The sequence below is a fragment of the Acomys minous genome (genome assembly GCF_964271855.1).
Source record: "Acomys minous genome assembly, chromosome: 5".
Taxonomy (NCBI): domain Eukaryota; kingdom Metazoa; phylum Chordata; class Mammalia; order Rodentia; family Muridae; genus Acomys; species Acomys minous.
The window spans coordinates 12,729,464-12,744,380 of record NC_140494.1 but is presented as its reverse complement, the minus strand read 5'-3'; the positions used below and the strand labels follow the sequence as shown (position 1 = coordinate 12,744,380).

The 14,917-nt window shown below is 38.2% G+C and overlaps 1 protein-coding gene across 7 annotated transcripts in view; it reads left to right on the top strand.

Moving 5' to 3' along the window:
• UPF2 (UPF2 regulator of nonsense mediated mRNA decay) overlaps positions 1 to 14,917 on the top strand; it is a gene marked incomplete at its 3' end in the record, with an annotated part of 110,594 nt that overhangs the window by 46,531 nt on the left and 49,146 nt on the right. For all 7 annotated transcript variants that reach the window (XM_084783981.1, XM_084783982.1, XM_084783979.1 and 4 more), the window contains exon 9: positions 11,835 to 11,943. In XM_084783981.1, coding sequence (XP_084640107.1) covers positions 11,835 to 11,943 — 109 coding nt within the window. The remainder of the gene's footprint in view (positions 1 to 11,834; positions 11,944 to 14,917) is intronic.

Below are 14,917 nucleotides of genomic sequence, written 5' to 3'. Positions count from 1 at the left end.
AGGGAAGGCAGAGGTTGATATCCTCAGTCATTCTCTACCTTTTTTTTTTAAAGTTAGGGTTTATCACTGAATCCTGATCTCTAGTTCTCCTAGGCAGGCTGGCTAGTGAGTGCCAGAAATCCTTCTGTCTCCTTCCTGCCCAGTGCTGAGATTATAGGTGCATATGCCAAAGCACTCACCTGTTTACATGAGTGCTGCGTAAAAGTTAGGCTCTCATGTTTGTGCAGTAGGCACTTTACCAAGTGAGCCAGCTCCCAAGTCCTGTTATTTGGTCTTTTAGAACTAAAGTTAAAGTTATCTGTGAAATTCCTGGGTGGACAGTTACAGTAGTTCTATTTTGCTAGAAACATAAACTTTAAAATAGTAGGAATTTATGAGTTTAGAGTAGCATTCTCAACCTGTGGGTCACAACGCCTTTGAGGTTCTAATGACCTTTTCACAGGGGTCACCTAAGACTATTGGAAAGCAGATGTTTACATTATGAATCATAACAGCAGCAAACTTACAGTTATGAAGTAGCAATGAAAATAATTTTATGGTTGAGGACCATTACAACATGACAAACTATATTTAAGGTTCACAGCATTAGGAAGGTTGAGAATCACTGGTTAGAGGAAAGGAAAAAAAATATGAAAGAAAGCAATGGGATGCATTTAAACTAGGTGTGGTGTCCAAACCCTGGAGGAACAGAAGTTCAAAGCCGTCCTCAAATGTATAGAATGTTCCAAGCCAACCTGAAATAAATGAACTCCTTCCTGTCTTAAAATTTTTTAAAAAATTATGTAACATCTTAAAACCCTGAGAAATAGTCTTTGTAGTCTAACATTATCTTAAATGCTTAACATAATAATTTAAACTGGTTGCTTAAATATAGAAAACTGAAAGTATGTTCTAAAATCTTATTATTAAACAATTAACATTTAGCTATATGCTGTGATTATTACAGAAGACACAATATAATAGTGAACAGATTGAGATTGTTTTGGAGGTCAGATGGATAAATAATTGAGTTGTATTATCAAGAAGAAAAAAGCTTTTGAAATACAGAGCAGGTGGAATTTGAAGATTTAGTCTGAGTCAACTAACTAGAGAAGGCTGTGTGAAACAAGAGCAGTCTGAGAGGACTACCGAGGGTTAGGTATACAGAGGACGAGCACAGAGAGCAGACAGCAGTATGTGTCAGAGGCTAAGAAGATTGAGGCCTCAAGCCACAGCAAAATCCCTTTCTTGGATTCCTGCCCATGTCTGCAGGACATTGTTTTGTATACTGTAAGTAAGCTACAGGAAGGAGGCCATAGTTACTGCTTTATCTCTAGCACTAACACAGCACCTGACATGCAGAAGTTGATAAAACTGTGTGATGTGTTTACTATTAATGCCCCTTTAAATGTAGTTTGTGATTGTTTTTAGATTTAGTCTTAATCCTTAATTCCTCTTGTAAAATCCTGATATGCATAGAGTGACGTCTGTAGCGTTACCTAGTGATTACTCTTGTCTTCCCCACTCTCGGGAATGGAGTGCTTTCTACCATGTGGGATTTCTTTGTTTTTTATTGGGAATGGTAACTCATGCTAAGCCTTAGCACAGTAGCTGTCTTGCTGAACATCTGTCTTTATTTCCCTTGTGTAAAATAAATATAGTACTCTTTAGGGTCCTTTTAGCATGTCTCCATGGAAGAAATCAGGTACGTTATATTCCAGTTGTTGACTTGCTGCTTGTATTGTTACCAGCCTGTGCAAACAGTCAGCTCTTCCTTCAGGAGACAGGATGGAGCTTTGGATTTTGTACATCTCTAATGCCAAGAAGTGTTTTTGAACTATACATACCTGGGCATTGTAATCTGTGCCTGTAAGCCTGGAACTTGAGAGGCTGAGACAGGTTTACTCCAAATTTGAGGCTAACCTGAGCTACACAGTAAGCTCAAGTCCAGCTTAGGTCACAGAGCAAGGTCCTGTCTCAACATGAAAAACAAAAAATACATGCTTTGTGTACAGATATTTGAATTAGTTTTAAATGGCATTTAAAAATAAGTTATGGGCTGGGGAGATGGTTCAGCAGTTAAGAGCAGAATTCTGAAGTCCTGAGTTCAATTCCCTGCAACCACATGGTGGTTCACTACCACCTGTAATGGAATCTGATGCCCTCTAATGTCTGATGCTCTCTTCTGTCATGCAGCCAGCCATACATGCAAATATACACAAATACACAAGTTAATAAATCTTAAAGAAATAAGATTAAACATTTTCAAAATGCAGAAGTGTAAGACCTGTTTTAGTAAAAAACTCTCTTGTCTCCCCATCTACTCAGTTTCCATGTCTGCTAGCGGAAAACCACTGTCTTGATTCTTACATATATCCTCAAGTTTCTTTTACATATATAAGAAAGTACAAATTTAGGTTCTTCTTTTTTACACAGAATGCAACCTCTGCAGTATCTCTCTTAGTGAATGCACCATATTTAACCATTTCGGGCTTTCCAGCCTTTTCCTGTTATCGACAAAGCTATATTTGTACTTCCTTTTCCTCTTCTTGATTATATTAGCAAGTGGTTTATTAGTCTTTTTCCTACCAAAACTTGCCCTAAATTTTAGACTTATCGTTAATTCTCTTGTCTTACTATTAATAATTTTGGCTTTTATTTTTATTCACTTAAGTCATTTATTTTGTTTCTTTTCTGTTACTTCATTTATGTCTTGGCCTTTGAGTGAGCTGTTCTGTATTTTTGGCATGTGGTAACTTAATGTTCTCTGATACTTGTACAATTTGGCTTCTCTCTGTAGGAGATAGTTTCGTCCTTAGTAATGCTAGAATTGTAAGTGCCCCACCTTTCTCCTGTATTTATATTTCTCAGTTTTCTCATTGTTATAAATTCAGAAACATTTTTTTCTTTTTTTTTGAGACAGGGTTTCTCTGCGTAGCCTTGGCTGTACTGCACTCACTTTGTAGACCAAGCTGGCCTCGAACTCACAGTGATCCATCTGCCTCTGCCTCCCAAGTGCTGGGATTAAAGGAGTGCACTACCACACCCGGCCCAGAACCCTTTCTTTATCCCTTGAATAAGAGACATAACTGGTAGCCCTCAATGGTATGTGTGTGTGTGTGTGTCTGTCTGTCTGTGTGACAGGAGGAACACAAGTGAGTAGGGTTTAGTGTACACTGTATAAGCTGTATAAGCTCCTAAAAAGTGTTAGGAGTAAAAAGTTACTCTTTGACCTATTGGACTATATAATGACTTAAACTCACTTGAGAGAAAGAACAAGCAAATTCTTTTTATCATCTGTTTAGAATTCTGGCTTCCTTAGCCATCCATATCTTTTCTTTGAGCGTCCTGCCCTAAAATGTTCCTCCTTTTTGTGACACTTTGTTCATCATCCTCCCTTAAGAAGAAGCATCCTACAGAGTGTCTATTTTTTGCTGTGGCTGAGATTCTTTTTATCTAACCTGACCTGGCCAAAAGTATGCTAGCAGAACCAGAATAGATAGATTAGTAGTTATGTTACTATGACTCTAGAAGTCCATAGCTTATATGTAGATCTTGGTAGCGAGATTAGCTGTTCTCTAGTCTGTACAGTTTGTTGAGGAAAATTATTTATTAAGAAAATCTCTTCCCCCTCAGGAACAGTCATAGGGGAGGAGAATAAGGGGAAAATGGGAGGGAGGGAAGAATGGGAGGATACAAGGGATGGGATAACCATTGAAATGTAACAAGAATAAATTAATAAAAATTAAAAAAAAAGAAAAACTCTTTTTTAAAAAAATTAATTTATTCATATTACATCTCAGTTGTTAGCCCATCCCATGTATCCTCCCATTCCTCCCTTCCTCCCACTTCCCCCCTACTCCCCTCCCCTCCCCTCCCCTATGTCTGTGTCTGAGGGGGACCTCCTCCCCCTGTATATGCTCATAGGGTATCAAGTCTCTCCTTGGTGACCTATTATCTTTCCTCTGAGTGCCACCAGGCATCTCCATCCAAGGGACATGTTCAAATATGGGGCACCAGAGTTTGTGTGAAAGTTAGATCTCCTTCTCCACTCAACAGTGGAGAATGTCCATCGGCTAGTCCGGGTAGGGGTTCGAGGTTTACTGCCTATTTTTTCCTTGGCTGTTGCCACAGTTTGCGGAGGACCCCAGGGCCCAGACTCGCCTGTAGTTTTCCAGGACCCACCTTGTTCGTGGGTCAGAAGAATCAACATAGTAAAAATGGCCATCTTACCAAAAGCAATTTACAGATTCAATGCAATCCCTATCAGAATACCTACTAAATATTTTGAAAATATTGAAAGAACAATTCTCAACTTCATATGGAGAAACAAAAAGCCCAGAATAGCAAAAACAATCCTATACAATAAAAGATCCTCTGGAGGAATCTCCATACCTGATCTCAAGTTGTACTATAGAGCAATAGTAATTAAAATAGCATGGTACTGGCACAGCAATAGGCTAGTGGATCAATGGAATCGAACTGAAGACCCAGAGAAGAAAAACTCTTAAGGACGTTTATCCTCCTTCCCCCCCCCCCCCCCCCCCCGCTTTGAGGTGACAGGGTTTCTCTGTATAGCCTTGGCTGTCCTAGACTCGCTTTGTAGACCAAGCTGGCCTCGAACTCAGAGGCACCTGCCTCTTCCTCCCAAGTGCTGAGATTAAGGCATGTGCCACCACACCCAGCCAGGGGCTGGAATGATGGCTCAGCAATTAAGAGCATTGGCTGCTCTTGCATAGGACCCAGATTCAATTCCCAGAACCCACATGGCAGTTCACAACTGTCTGTAACTCCAGTTCCAGGGCATTTGACACCCTCACAGAGATATATTCAGACAAAACATCAACAAATACTCATAAAATAAAAATAAATCATTTAAAAATGTAAAGACATGGCTGACAACCATAAAAAAACAGCCTTTGTAGAGATGTAATTCACTTAAGTATGCAGTTTGGGGCAGTAAGGATATGCAACCACTGCACTCTGTTTAAAACATTTTTATATTCTAACTACTGTGACTATAGCAGTTTTCTCTCTGACCCCTTCTGCAGTTCTAAGGAACCACAAGCCTGTTCTTTTTGTATTGATCTGTCTACTGGACATTTCTCTTAAATAGACTCATGCAATACATGGCCCCCTATATGCCTTACCTGCAGCATCATGTTTTCGAGATAATCCATTTCCTAGCTGGGACCTGCACTTCAATCCTTTTTGGAAAGCAGTGGTGTCAACATTTTTTCAGCACCATATCTTGTCTGTTTATTAGTTGATGTATCTTTGGTTATTTGCACTGTTTTTTACTACTAGGAATAATGAGTTTTGGCTGTTTCTGTAGGATTGGTGTAGCCATCTGTTTAGATTCTTGGGTACATACATAGGAGTAGAATTGATGACTCATACAGCAACTCCATATTTATTAGTCATTTTGAATAACTGCCATGCATTTTCACAATGGCTGTGCTAATTTACATCCCCACCTACGTGTGCGACAGACATAGAAATAGTTTTCTCTTCGTAAGTTTTTTAAAACTTACATTCATTTATTTATTTAACTTATTATTCGGGAGTGGGGGGATGTCTTTTTTTTTTTTTTTTTTTTTTTTTTTTTTGGTTTTTTGAGACAAGGTTTCTCTGTGTAGCCTTGGCTGTCCTAGACTCGCTTTGTAGACCAGGCTGGCCTCGAACTCACAGCGATCCGCCTGCCTCTGCCTCCCGAGTGCTGGGATTAAAGGCGTGCGCCACCACGCCCGGCAAGTGGGGGGATGTCTTAAGTCGCTGTGTTCATGTGGCTATCAGAAGACAGTTTTTAAGAATTAGTTCTCTTCTACCATGTGGGCCTGGAAATGGAACTCAGGTTGTTAGACTTGGTGGTGAGCTCCTTTACTCACTGAGCCATCTCACTAGCTGCAACCTTAGTTTCTCTACATTTTTGTCCACAGTCGTTACAGTCAGTTTTTAAATTGCAGCCAACCTAGAAGCTGTAAAGTAGGACGTGTGTGTGTGTGTGTGTGTGTGTGTGTGTGTGTGTGTGTGTGTTTGTGTTTTAATATTTTGTTTCTTGAGATGAGGTCTTGCTATGTTGAACATGCTAGTCTTGAGCTCGTGGGGAGTCAAGAGATCTCCTTTACTTAACCTTCTAAATGCTAAGACCACAGATGCAGAAGAACACCATACACTTATTGTGGGCTTGGTGATGAGTTGCCTAGTGGCTAGTAAGACTTTCTTTTCCCCCATAAGCTTATTGACCATTTGTTTGCCTTTGGAACAATGTCAAGTCAAAGCACACACACTTGCACTTTTGTCTTCTTGTTTTGTTTTTCCTTTGAGGCAAAGCCTTTTATAGCCCAGCCAAGAGTGACCTTGGCTTCTTACCTAGACATGTGCCACCATACCTGGTTTTAAACAGAACTGTGCATTAAACCTTGGTCTTCATGCATGCTAGAACTGTCTGTCTGTCTGTCTGTCTGTCTGTCTATCTACCTTCCTACCTACCTATTCATTCTTCTCCCCTTTAGTTATATTCATTTTTTGTATTCATCTTTTTTTAAAAGGATATTCATCTATAATAAGATCTGGTGCCCTCTTCTGGTGTGCAGGCACACATTCCGGCGGAATACTGTATAAATAATAAATAAATAAATCTTTAAAAAAAGATATTCAAAGTACCTGGTCACCAGATGCCTAACTTGCAAACTTGGAGTAGTTTTGTTGTTGTTATTGTTTTCTGAGTTGACTTTGTATTTTCTTGGTGTAATGTGCAGAACAAAAGATATTAAGTTTAATATAGTTCATTTTTTCACAGTTCTTAAAGGTGTGAGCTGAAACAGGATTTAACTTTCAGTTTTGTCTGTTAGATCATGGTGAAAGTGTCTCCAAAGCTGTTACTATGTCTCTTAGCTTATGAATTTGAAGGACTCCTCAGAAACAAAGGCTGTACATTTTCTTAGACTTTCACATATTTTATAATTTGTAATAGCCACACGATTGTCAGATAGAAATTTGAAATTTTTACATGAAATACTTAATCTTTAAATATACATATGTGTCTACCACCCAGATAAAGTTAGGCATCATTTTCATCATTCTGAAGGCCACGTACCAAAGCTAAATCTTGAGTTTAAAGGGAAAGTACCTTAAAAATCCTTTTTCTTATTTTAATTTATACTATATGTTCTTTTAGTGACTTTGAATCCACATAGAGTTTGCTAGCCAAGTGTTTGAGAGGTAAATGTGCAGAATCTCCTTAGTGTGATGTAAACACAACATTCTTCACACATAACATTTACACTTGATTCTGGATTAGATGTTTTGTTCGAGATAGGGTCTTTCTGTAACCTCAGCCATCCTGGCACTCACTAGGAAGACCAGGCTGGCTTCGAACTCACAGAGATCCATCTACCTCTTCCTACGAGTGTCTTGGGATTAAATGCTCTGTTGGTTTATTTATTTATTTATTTTATGTTTATTAGCGTGAGGGTGTCAGGTCCCCTGGAACTGGTCGTGAGCTGCCATGTGGGTGCTGGCAATTGAACCCAGGTCCTCTGGAAGAACAGCCAATGCTCTTAACCACTGAGTTACCTCTCCTTTAATTTTATTTCATTTATTTTTTGTGAGACTTTCAAATTGGGTTTCCTCCCTAAACTGAGAGAATCAGAGCTACTTGTTTTGTGCTCCCCTTTAACTCTATTAGTATGCTATACCACTTGGTGGCACTGTTTTATTTAGAATGTCAGGACTACAGAAAAAAATGAACAGGTTACTTGGTTGTGGGTTTCAGAGAAAATGGCCCCAGTCTTTATTATATTTTGTCATTTTGTAATCATATTCTACTTTAGTATTATGTTCTAATTGTGTGCGGACATTGCATGTGTATGTGTTGTATGTGTGTGGCCCAGGCAGGCCATCACATAGAATGTGAAGGGTTAGCACAGCTGTGAGAGTTGTCTTTCCTTCTGTGCTGGGGTCAGGCTTAAGTTGTCAGACTCGGTGGCAAGAGCTTTTTCCCACTAAGCCATCTTGTTAGTCCCTATTGTAATATTTACTATGATGAATTTTAAGTTTTGTTTTATAGTATTGAGACTCAAATCAGGGATCTTACTCATAAGAAAGTTGTAACTCGGAACGCCTCCAATTTTTAAGTTGAGCTACAACGATGTTCTTTCATATTCAGTTTTTTCCAAGACAATTTTGAGAAAAAATAAAACTAGTGTCTTTCAACAGTTTAAAAAAAAAGTTGTTTTTTTTTTTCAATTTTTTAAAGAAAAAAAGAGGTAGACCGAAGCAGGTTTGTGAGTTCAAGCCAGCCAGTCAGTCCTATGGAGGTAGCAAGTTTAAAGCCACCTGTACAGAAGGGCTCTACTTGAAGGAAGGTAGAAGGGGCAGGGGCGTTTATTCAGTGCCTGGAAGGCTGTCTCTCTGGAACAAGCATAGGTGAGTTCTTGGTGGGGTGTTTGTTGTTTTTCAAGACAGGGTTTCTCTGTGTAGCCTTTGCTGTCTTGGGCTCTCTTTGTACCCAGGCTGACTTCGAACTCACAGTGATCACCTGACTCTGCCTCCCGAGTGCTGGGATTAAAAGTATGCACCACCACCACCCAGCTTTGTCTTGTTTTTGAGACAGTCTCACTATGTGATCTTGCCTGGCCTGGAACTTACTATGTAGACCAGCCTGGATTCAAATTCATGGGCAATCTTTCTGCCTCTGTCTCTCAATACTAGGATTATGGACATGTGCCACCACACTTGACTGTTAAATTTCATTTTAAAAATAGTTACAGGGTAAAGAGGTGAGGGAGGGGGCAGAGAGAAATGTAGATTTGCAAATTCACTGGGATATTCAGAAAGGGTTTCATTGAAGTAATTTGGATGCAATGAAGGAATAGAGTATGAGTGTTGGGGAAAGTATATTCTCAAAAGGAAGGAAAGATGCCAAGGTTTTGAGTGAGATAGATGAATGCCAGTGTGCAGGGAGAGAGCAGGAAAGTTGTCAGATCGTCCCTCAAGTCATCACAGCAGCACTGTTTGCAGTGCTTACCCAGGCCCTTCTAATTTCCAGCTTATTGCCCTGTTGTTCTGGGGCTGCAGTTCTTGAATCTCTGATCTGTGCTTGTGACGTCAGAAAAGTGGATGATCCACAGCATTGCTTTAAATTCCTGTATTTGAATTTATCATTTGATTTTATTTTTAGACTTATGTGTATGAATAATTTTTGGCCATATTTGTTTCTGTACCATGTTTGTCTGGTGCCCTCAGAAGTGAGTGTTGGATTCCCTGGCACCAGAGTTACAGGTGATTGTAAGCTGAAACCCTGGTCCTCTAGAAGAGCAGCCATCTCTCTAGCACCTATGACAATTGATATTAATTTAAAAAGACCATTTGCTATTACTGAGTGTAGAAAATTAAGGATGGAAAACAAAGAACCTAATATTTTAAAGAAAATTTACAATTTGCAGGTTGGTATAGATCCATCCGTTAATACAAGAAAATTGAGTTTGTTTCAGGTTTTAAAAAATACGGTATTTCATGTATATATGTCTGAGTGTGTGAGTGTGTGTGTGTGTGTGTGTGTGTGTGTGTGTGTGTTTAAGTACTGCTTGTGTACATGAGCCATTGGAAGTCAGAAGAGGAAGTTAGATCCTTTGGAACTGGAGTTACAGGTGATTGTGAGCCACTGTGTTGCTGCTGAGAACCAAACCTGGGTCCTTTGCAAGAGCAGTAAACACTGTTAACCACAGAGCTGCTTTTCCACTCCTCCAGGAGTTTTTGGGGTTTGTTTGTTTTGTTTTAAACAGTAGCAACATCCAGGAAATCTTAAGAAATACCTTGGTTTTATAATATTAAGGAGAGTTGTGGCTCACATCATGTCCATTTTGTTTGTTTGTTTGTTTTTTCATGTCCATTTAGTATATTAGATACTTAACTTTCAGCAGATAAACCTTTAAAATATTTTAAATACCTAAAGTTTGATGATAAATGTTTGGATTGAAAATACTTTAAAATCTTCTTAAAATATGATTTTCAATTTGTACTTAAGATATGAGTACATAGCGACTACAGTCTTGCATTTGTCTTGTTATTTCTGAAATGGCTACTATAGTAGCCATCTCATAGAGAGAAGATTATTAACAAGTTGAGTAATATGTGCGTATGTGTATTAGGATTAGGACTAGCCCTGCTACATTAGTTTTTTTTTTTTTAAGTTTTAAGTTTTGTTTTGTTTTTTAAATTTGCCACAGTATATGTGTGAATGTCAGAGAACAGTCTAAGGAACTTGTTTCTTTCCTTCCACTATGTGGGTCATGTGGGTTAAATTTTCTCTGTTTTGTTTATTTTTTTTGTGTGTGTTAGTGTGTTAGCCACACACTGCCGTTGCTTAGAGTAAGCGCTTATATGAAACAGGGTTTCTCTGTGTAGTCCTGGCTGTCTTGGACTTGCTTTTGTAGACCAGGTTGGCCTCGAACTCACAGACATCCATCTGCCTCTGCTTCCCAAGTGCTGGGATTAAAGGCGTGCACCACAATATTTTAAAGGAAGTTATAAGGGTCAAAGAAACCCCATGTTTTTTTAATAGTTTAGCCATGGATTCACTTTTCCTTCCCTTAGTACCATATTTCCAGTGTTCCTTTTCCCATTTGTGTAAGGGTCAGTCTGGTTCTAATTCTAAATCTAAACTTGTAGCTTGCTGTGACCGGTAGGTCTTTAGTGAAATGACCTGTTTTCCTACATGAGTCAGTGATGCAGGGGTGCATTTGGGGATAGTTAAGAAATGTAGGATTACTTGTTTGTGTTCTAAGAAGTTCCAGCTGTCATCGTTTCAACTGCTTGTATGGTGTTTACTTCCCCTTTCTCTGTACTGCTGTTCCTATTGCTGCCAGCACAGTGGCTTTTGTTCCCGCTTAATGCTCTCATCTCCAGCCTGTGTGATGTGCTGGGTGTTGAATAAATAAGTAATCAAGTTGTGTAAGGTAAAAGCTGTGATAGGAATGGAAAATAAATTGTAGTTTGTGTGTTGGTTCCAGTTAGCAGTGGCTGCCTGGAGTATTGGGTTAAATAAGCAGGACCCTGGAGCTGCATCCATGTTTAATGGGAAAGAGTGCTGTAAGTGGGATGAGGTGATAGCATGAGTGCCAGCCACACACTGCTGTTGGCTAGAGTGAGATCTTACATGAGGATCTGCATGGGTGTGGCGATGAACTCGCATCTTTTGATATGTTAATATCTTAAGTACTTTTTAGTTCTTCTTTACTTTCTTATTTCAGAAATTGAGATTTCCAAATGACTTACCCCTGGATAAATAAAGGAAGTAGTTTGAGAGGATTTTGATTTGCAGTATTTAAGTTGCCTTTAGGTTTGTAAATATTTTGCTATTGACTAATTATATAATTTGAAATTTAAGCCATGTCAGAATGCATTTCTTCACATAGTATTTCATGTATCAAAATTACGTACCTAGCCAGGCAGTGGTGGCACACACCTTTAATCCCAGTACTTGGGATACAAGCGGCTGGCAGATCTCTGTGAGTTCAAGGCCAGCCTGGTCTACAAAGTGAGTCCAGAACAGCCAAGGCTACACAGAGAAACCCTGTCTCAAAAGCAAAGCAAAACAAAACCCTCAAACCAAAACCAAACCAAACCTAGTCAAAATACAGACTAGAAAATGCCAGGTTATTAATATACTTTTATAAGGCTTGCTGAATTTTCAGAAACTTCAAAGTGCAATAAGTTGGCATGACTGAATGATTATTAGCTTTTTAAAAAAATAATTTACTATATGAGTAAATATGAGTAAGTTTAAGTTTTTAAATGAATGATTTCTCGTGTGTTTTTCTTCTTACACAAATCACATATAACTTTTGCAGGTTGGACTTGCTACCATTTTATGCAAGATTGGTTGCTACATTGCATCCCTGCATGTCTGATGTAGCAGAGGATCTTTGTTCCATGCTGAGGGGGGATTTCAGATTTCATGTATGTATTTAAGCATTTATTTTGTAATATGTATATATTCTAATAAATTGAGTGAGAACTCTTTGTTTGGATATAGTTTTGTTGATAAAGCATTCTTTGAAGTTGATAGTGGCACAACAGTTGAGAATTTATAGAATTCTAAATTTTTAAAATGTAGGTGTATTTAATAAAGCATAAAGTTGATAATGCTGCTCCACCTGGGAGGGAAGTTGTTGTTACTCTCTTGTCTTCCCAGTATAGATACTGTACTTTTTGTTTTTATAAATTAAAAACCATTCTCTAAGGTTAAGACACATGCCTTGTTATTGATACCAGAAGAAAGAGAATTAGTCACAAAGAAAGTTGAGTATGCTTCCCCAGAAGTGCCTCTTTAGGTATTGAGTTCCAAAAATGGGAAGTGTAGCAGCTTTCCATATATTCTAAGATGTCAGTGAATTCTGTTGTTACCTGTCTTTTTATTGATTCTCGCATTAAGAAATTTTATCTTGGACAGTGTTTAGTTCTTTTTTTTTTTTTTTAAACACTCTGATAAATACCAGATCTTTTGCCAGTTAGCTTCCCTTCTTTTCCAGTTTTACAAAGTGAACAGACTCTTAGTAGTTCGCCTGTCCTACTTACTCAGTCACCTTATGGAAGTAATACATTAGAACCTCAAATTCAGGGTAATAGGTGACAGTGACACTGATAGTGACTGAAAGTGGACATTGGTAGACTTTGAAACAACTTAAAGTTTAAATGTTACATTGCCTAATGAAAAGTTCTGTTTACCAGCTGTACAGTAAGTTGTTTGGAATGCCAGTAAAACCATTTCCCCCAGCCCACTCCCCAGTGTTCAGTAAACACTATTGTACTCACTATTTACAAGTCAATAGTATTTTTGAGCACTCAAAAGAGAGCAGCTAATTTCTGAGGTCAGGAAATATGATGTACATATAAAAGCAAGAGGGAAATAATAAATTATGATTGCACACTTGCAAAATGATGTGTTGGGGAGTGAGGACTTTGAGTTCAGAGCATGAAAATCTCATGAGGGACAGAATGATCTTATTACTTCTTGTACTATCTTTGTGATTAGGATTTTCCTGGGCTGTGTTTTGCTTAAGTGTGGTTTAGATTTTCATAGGCAGTAGTGAGCCAGGTAAGCTTTTAGAGAACTTGGGAAACACTGAGCTCATTAAAGCTTAACAGTTTTGTTTTTGTTTAATTATAAAACTTCTCAAAACTTTGTAATGGTAATTGTGCTCTGTGAGTGTCCTAGAGTATAAGTATATAGCTCATAAAGAACACACTTTGATAAATGCTGCTACTTCAGGAACAGATACAGCAGAAGTCATATTCTTGGTGATGTTATCGATCCCTTGTACTAATGAGGAGCTATTAGACCAACAAACACTATGAAGGTGCTATATTAATTATGTGCATCGATATTTCAACTAAGCTCCAAATTAAGTAAAACACAAATTGTTGGACTAAGTATGATTAGTGTATTTGGTGAAAAACTTAAAATAAGAGCATTCTATACGTGTGTGCTTCTCTTACTCTTTTTTTGAAATGGAAGTTGAAGGAATTATCATAATTTATACTGCTACAATCTTTGGGGCTCACTGCTCTCAGAATAGAAAAGAAGCTAGTTGTGGTAACTGATTACTTTCCATCTCTCCAGGATCTCTCCTTCCTAATTTCCTAATCTGTAAACTTTCTTTTCCTAATTTATATCTGTTTGGCTTTAAATGTATTTAATGTACAAGTATTATCAAAGGAAAGCAAAGTAACAGCTACAAATCCCACATATGTCAGTCTGGTTAACACAGTACACCCTAGAACACCAATCTTTCATCTTCTCCTTGTTTTGAGACAGGGAACCATGTATCCCAGGCTAGCCTCTAGTTCACTGTGTAGTGGAGGTGACCTTGAATTCATGGGGATGACCTTGAACTGGGATTATAGGCATGTGCCACCACATCCTGGGTTGTTTTTTTTAATTGGGATTTTATTTTTAGGTTATAATTTCTTCCCTAAGACCCTCATAGCAATGCCATTGATAAAGACAATTAAGTTTTCCTGATTAACCATTAGTTGATGTCCCTACAGATTCTGAACCACTGGACTCTGCTGATTTTTTTAGAGGGAATCCTTCTGGCTCTACTGTGCTAACATTGTGATGTAGGCTTAGTTACTCAGGTGCTGAACAGGTCTATTTAATGAGACTAATTTTGCTCCTTGAAGCAGTATTTGTTCTAAGAATTAAATGAGATAGTCTGTAAATAGTAGAGTGACTAATAGAAATATTATTGATAGTTCTTCCTCTTATACTACCTATTTTCCTGACTTTTACTTATGTTTATTATCTTTAATCTTTCTTAAAGCTTAGCCTTTGTGTGCCTTACTTTTTTGTTTTTTAGAGGCAGGATGCCATGTAGTTCAGGCCAGCTTTAAACTCAGAATTGTAGCAGAGGCTGACTTTGAATTTATCTTCTTTATGCCACCTCCCAAGTGCTGGGATTACAGGTGTGTACTACCACACCTCAATCAATCGTGCTTCTTGACTGGGAACACAATTATCTGCCTTCAATTGATGTCTGTTTTCCCAACAGCTTCAAGTCACCAAATAAGTGTCTCTTGCTAAAGCCTCTCCAGTGCATAGTAGTTTTCTTGTCTTTTTAGAAAACAGTTGTGTCCACAAAACAGACTCGTTATTCTCTTCTAAACATCTTTATATTTTACTTCATTGATTGTACTTCTGTATTTCCCCCATGAATTCAGTATAATTTTATTTAACTGTTAAGATCCTCTCATATTTAGTATCTAATGTTCACCAAATTCTTGTTGTCACAACATTTGAAACACTCCAATTCTAGCTACTTCTCATCCTACCCACTGCCACTGTCTTTCATAATTCACAGCTCGAGTTATGACAATGGCTCTTTAACCAGGTTTCCCTGTCTCTGTCTTCTATCTAGGTCCAATATATTGC